The sequence below is a fragment of the Lactuca saligna genome, chromosome 5, assembly GCF_052625555.1.
Source record: "Lactuca saligna cultivar CGN05327 chromosome 5, ASM5262555v1, whole genome shotgun sequence".
Classification (NCBI taxonomy): domain Eukaryota; kingdom Viridiplantae; phylum Streptophyta; class Magnoliopsida; order Asterales; family Asteraceae; genus Lactuca; species Lactuca saligna.
Genome location: NC_136421.1, coordinates 240,485,194 through 240,490,473, shown reverse-complemented (window position 1 = coordinate 240,490,473; position 5,280 = coordinate 240,485,194). Strand labels below are relative to the sequence as shown.

The 5,280-nt window shown below is 33.2% G+C and overlaps 1 protein-coding gene across 1 annotated transcript; it reads right to left on the bottom strand.

The window, feature by feature from the left end:
• Positions 1 to 1,541: 1,541 nt before the first annotated feature.
• Positions 1,542 to 4,273, bottom strand: ZAP1 (zinc-dependent activator protein-1). Its single transcript, XM_078995347.1, has 5 exons — positions 4,031 to 4,273; positions 2,667 to 3,374; positions 2,345 to 2,486; positions 2,111 to 2,257; positions 1,542 to 2,013 (listed from the first exon to the last, which is right to left on the bottom strand). The coding sequence occupies exons 2-5, from the start codon at positions 3,301 to 3,303 to the stop codon at positions 1,785 to 1,787; spliced, it is 1,155 nt and encodes a 384-aa protein (XP_078851473.1). The 5' UTR covers positions 3,304 to 3,374; positions 4,031 to 4,273; the 3' UTR covers positions 1,542 to 1,784.
• Positions 4,274 to 5,280: the final 1,007 nt, after the last annotated feature.

Here is a 5,280-nt window from a genome sequence, read left to right as displayed (position 1 = left end):
AAATATAATTAGTGAAAATCTAATTAACAGCTATACTATACTATGATCTTCTTACAAATACTCATTTATAATAATATTTTTTTAATATTACTTTTTTTTTAATATTAGTAAAAATATATTACATATTTTGTTTATAAATGGAAGGAAAATGGAAGCGGTGGAAGGTAGAAGACGAATATAGATGGTGGAGGGTTAAACTAACCGGTAGGGTAACTCGATGAATAGGACCTGGTCATGTACTTAGGTGGTGAGATAAAGAGGGAAAAAAAATAGAAAAAAACAATAAAGCGGCCCAATCATAGAAAAGAATTGTTTCGTAAGGAACATAAAATTAATATAATGTATGATAGAACTCCAAGTTAATTGTGTATGATAAATTTGAAAAATATACGTTTGATTGTATTATCATGTTCACATTTAACGAATTTTACTAATTTCATTATACTTTCATTTACTTTTACCGAATTCTATTATACATTTATTTTTAACTAGCAAACAATTGATATTCTATCTACATATGATAAAAATAGAAACAAAAGTTCATTAATAAGAAATGTAAAATACTTCAAAATTTATATTTATCTTTCGTTATTTACAATAGTGATTATCAATCAAAATAAGATCAAAAATAAAATATAAAAAAATATATTAATTCCACATGTTAAAAATAAAATAAAAATGCAAAAGTATCTCATCAATTAATGTTTAACTAAACCAGTAAGACCATTTTAATAATAATGGTGCATACACAACACAACAAAACCGTTAGGTATAGAGTATAGAGAGATGTTAATGAGATAATTTGGAATAGAATCAAATTCATCCAATCCCAACGAGCCTAAGGTTTTGGTGAAGTAATTAAACGATAAACCGCCCGTCTAGGATGTATACATGGTGTCCCTTTCGATATAGAGATGGCCCCTATGGAGGTTATATAGATCATAGCTCTTGAAAATAGTGGCCCATTGATACAACATACAAGATAAGCCCCACCTAGAAACTATATAGATACATGACTTTAAACCTAATCCAATAATGACATCATGAGATATAAAGACAAGCTAATATCCACCATAGACATCCAAGCGTTCTTGCTTGATTTCATAAGTTGAGACTTGAGAGTAATGGGAGGGTGTCATCGAGCTTGTGGTGTCCAAACATTTAGGGGTATTTGGATTGTGAATTGTTTTTGTTCAATCCAACTTTATCAAAGGATTTTGGAATGTTTAATCTTTTTAACTATCAGGATTTTGAATCAAAGTGGAATTTGTTTTCTTGATAAGTTTGTGTTTGGTTTGTAAATCATTTGAAATGTATATATAAACTAAAAGTGTAAACCTAATTAAAAGAATTGACAATTAGATGTGTAAAAAAAAGTTAATCAAATGTGTAAACCTAATAAACATAATGTTTAGACAAACCCCAAATACAATATAACCAGAAAAAAGATAACGAGTATATTAGAGTTCCAAACAGTTGAACTAATCAACTCATTTCTATACTAGAAAACAATATACATAAGTCAAACATAAGTCAAAAGAAACCAAAAATAAAGAAGTGGTTCATAACATCTATAGCTCATCCAAATCATCCGATCTTTAATCTTGCCAATCATCATAACAATTTTTTATGGGTAAATATAAAATATAACAACACTATGTGACTCGACTACCATGGAGAAGACCTAAGGGTAGAAAACAATAATAATAATAATAATATATTTAAAATAGACAACCGTGGAGCAAAACCATAAGCAACACTACAATGGTAGGTTAGAGGCTGAGTCAGTTAGCACCAGATTCCACCGGTTGAGGCCTTGACCCGTCATTGGAATCAGCATTTCCGGTTCCGGTCCCGATTCCAGAGATGTTTGGAGTAACATTCCGACCACCAGCCGGGAGATCATGATCATGCCGCCCCTCGTAAGTTGTAATCACCACCTTTTCATCATGGGCTGCCCTCTCCACATGCTTCTTTGCTGGACAACCAGCACTTGAACACCGATAATAGCTCCTGCATAAATTAAATTATTATCAGTAGATAAGATATAAATATATTTAAAAAAAAAAAATTATTATAAAGATTTTTAATAATGTAATGTAATGTTTACCTTGGATTGACATTTCCTTTGACTAATTTCTGACCATATTTGCGCCACCGATAACCATCGTTTACAATATCAACCGCACTTGTTGTGTGAACAACTACCCGAGGCTCACAGTTTGTCTTTGTTGAAATCCCTTCATTCTCTCTCTTCCTGAAAAACATATAACAAAACCCGATATTTAAATCTTTTTTTTTCTAAAGTATTAAGTAGTTTAGTGTAGTGCATTCATTAACTTACTGTCTCTTGGATTCTGATGAAATGTCATTATTACCCTCGCTTCTCGAAACTGCCAATTCTTGGGAATTATCAGTTACCGGAACCAGTTGAAGCTGATTGGTCTCGGGTTCATGAGATGTTGCAGGATGGACTGATGAATGGTCTTCAACATGACATTTTATTATTTAGTAGACAAATAAAAACTAGGGTTATTTCCAAAAAAGCCCTTACTTTTTTTTTGATTGAATAGAGAGTGATGTTTCCAAAAAATGGGTCAAAAGATAAGGGCTTTGTTGGAATGAACAGATAAAGCTTAATATAGGTATGAGTGAATAGTGAATACCTTCAGATGTGACTAGAGAAAGGTCATCAGATCCTTTTGATTGAATAGGCAAAACAAAAGCTGAGCCTTTAACAAGAGTATTTATAGGCTTAGGATGTTCATGTTTCCATAAATAATTTATTTCTGTGATATGCCCATCATGTGAATGCTCCACTTGTTTTCTTGCAGGGCAATTACCAAATGTACATTTGTAATAGCTTCGAACAAATGTATTCCCTTTTACAAGTTTTTGACCATATTTTCTCCAGTTATACCCATCCCCTGTAGGTTTCTCAGGTAGTTTTGAGAAAGTTATACCTTGGTCAGACTGTGGTGTAGGGGTAAGATTGTCAATGTTGCGTCTCAGTGGTAATTTATCCAGCCCTTTTTCTGGCCTTATTGCCACAATATAATTTTCTTGATCAGCTTCTGATATGGATCCAGGAGGTGGAGGAGTTTGCTGTGATGTGTTAGAGGCTTTTTTGGGTGTTACAGGTGGTTCTTGATTGGAATTTGAGACATGGGTCCCACTATCAGAACTTGGGCTTTGATGCATGTCATGTATAGGCTCAGGGTTCCTTTCTTGATTAGAGAGTGATGGTTGTTGTTTTGATTCGGGGACAATTGTCAGCTGTAGATTGTTTGATGTGTTGTCCATTATGGTAATTTCACTTCCATCTTGGTTGCATTGTGATTCAGTTTGTTGGTGTCTTCACTCGGCTCTTGAAACTATCAAAAGAAATAACAAGTTATTTATTTGAACTTGGGATTGGGTATAAATATCAATCTAAAAACACAAAAGGACTACAAATCATGATTTACTTTCCAAAAAGGTCCATGCTTTCTTCTAGATGAACCATATCCCTTATATATAGCATGATTACAAGAAACAACTTTGAAAACTGCAGCTCGCGAAAAGTAATTTGATAATAACACAAAGACATATCAACGAGATCAATGACTCTGAAAGGTAGCCTGGCACCATAACCATATCAACCGATCAACTGATTAAAGGATCAGATTAATAATCCCAAAAATCCATACGACTGGACTAGGTTGAACAACATAACCCCGATGTAAAGTATCAGTAAAGACTTAAACCCTAAACACGAGTAGAAAATTCTACTCGTAATATTCCTATAAATTAGAAGTAGTCCAATTCAAAACCTAGTTTATTTTTCTCTACCAGAATCGGAGAAAGTCGAAAATTACAAACTAGATATGAAACCCGAGGAGGTCAAACCTTTTAAAAGTCAACAAATCAAACTAAATCATGGACTGACAGAGTTTTAACTGAATTACTAGTCTATCAGGGCTAAAATCAAAACAAAGCAAAAAAAAATAACTAAAACAGCAAAATCCTAACCAAAACCCTAAAAAAATACCTTTTTGGTTGAATTCAGCGTGCCAGCGTGAAAATCGGAGCCGTCGATCACACCGGAGCTACAAATCGTTGCCGGCGAGCTAGGTGAAAGCGTTGAAGAGTGAATTGTTGAGTAGAATCGAGCAAACTAGTTTAGGAAAAAGGGAAAAGCGATGGATCGAAGGGAGAAGGGAGAAAGGAAGTGTTTGTATGTGGTGGAGTGTAGGGAAGAATCTGATGTGCTTGGTTGGTAGTTGGATAAGTTACATCAACTTCCCCTATACTTCTTTTATTAATACAACTTGTCCCTCATTTATTTTACACATCAAAACAAAGTGTTCGCCGGCCCAAAATCAAAGTTGTACTTGTACCCTTTCCTTTTTAACGAATGAAGAAAAAAAAGTTGGATGTCTCTTTGTTATTAGTAATTTAATGTGTCGTTCTCAAAATCATGATTATATTCGTAGGATCGTACGATCCTATGATCCTAGTTATGAAAAACGAATTGGATCGTAAACGGATTGTATTTGGGGTAGGATCGTAGGATCGAGATCCGATCCGATCCTTGATTTTGTGGGATCTTAGGATCCTGATCCTGATATTACGATTCCGATCTTGCAAACCCAAAAACGATCATATATAGGATGCTGATCTTAACAACATTGATTTCATGGATAATTTCGAAAAGAAATAAGAAAAAATGATTAAAGATAGCCAAAAATCAAAATAAATATCCAAATAGACATAATTTTTGCATGCAATCACCAAAGAAATTCATGGTGGCCTGGGAAAAAAATTATCAAAACAAAGTGGTTTTTGTATATATGGGCTCCAAAATTTTCAATTTTTCCAAACTTTAAACTTTTGTAACTTTTTCATATGAAATTCGTTTGAACTGATTTTTTTTCCATTGTGTTCTTTATAACAAGGCTAACAATGACATGTCACACTCCAAATTTAGAAGTTGGGAGGTCAAACTTTTTTAGGTTAAAAGTATGCTACTTGATGAAAATATGAAAAAAAAAACCCAACTTTGAACTTTGATAATTTTTTCATATGAACTCTGTTTGAGTTGGATTTTTTTTCATCGTATTATTTGTAATAAGGGTTATACATGGACATATCATACTTGATATTTGGATATCAGAAAGTCGTACTTTGTAAGCTCCAAAGAAGGGTACTTGTTGGTTTTTGAAGCTTTTCGAATACTGTTATTATCATGGAATAACACTTTGACTATGAATACGAATATCACCATTCTATCACACTTAA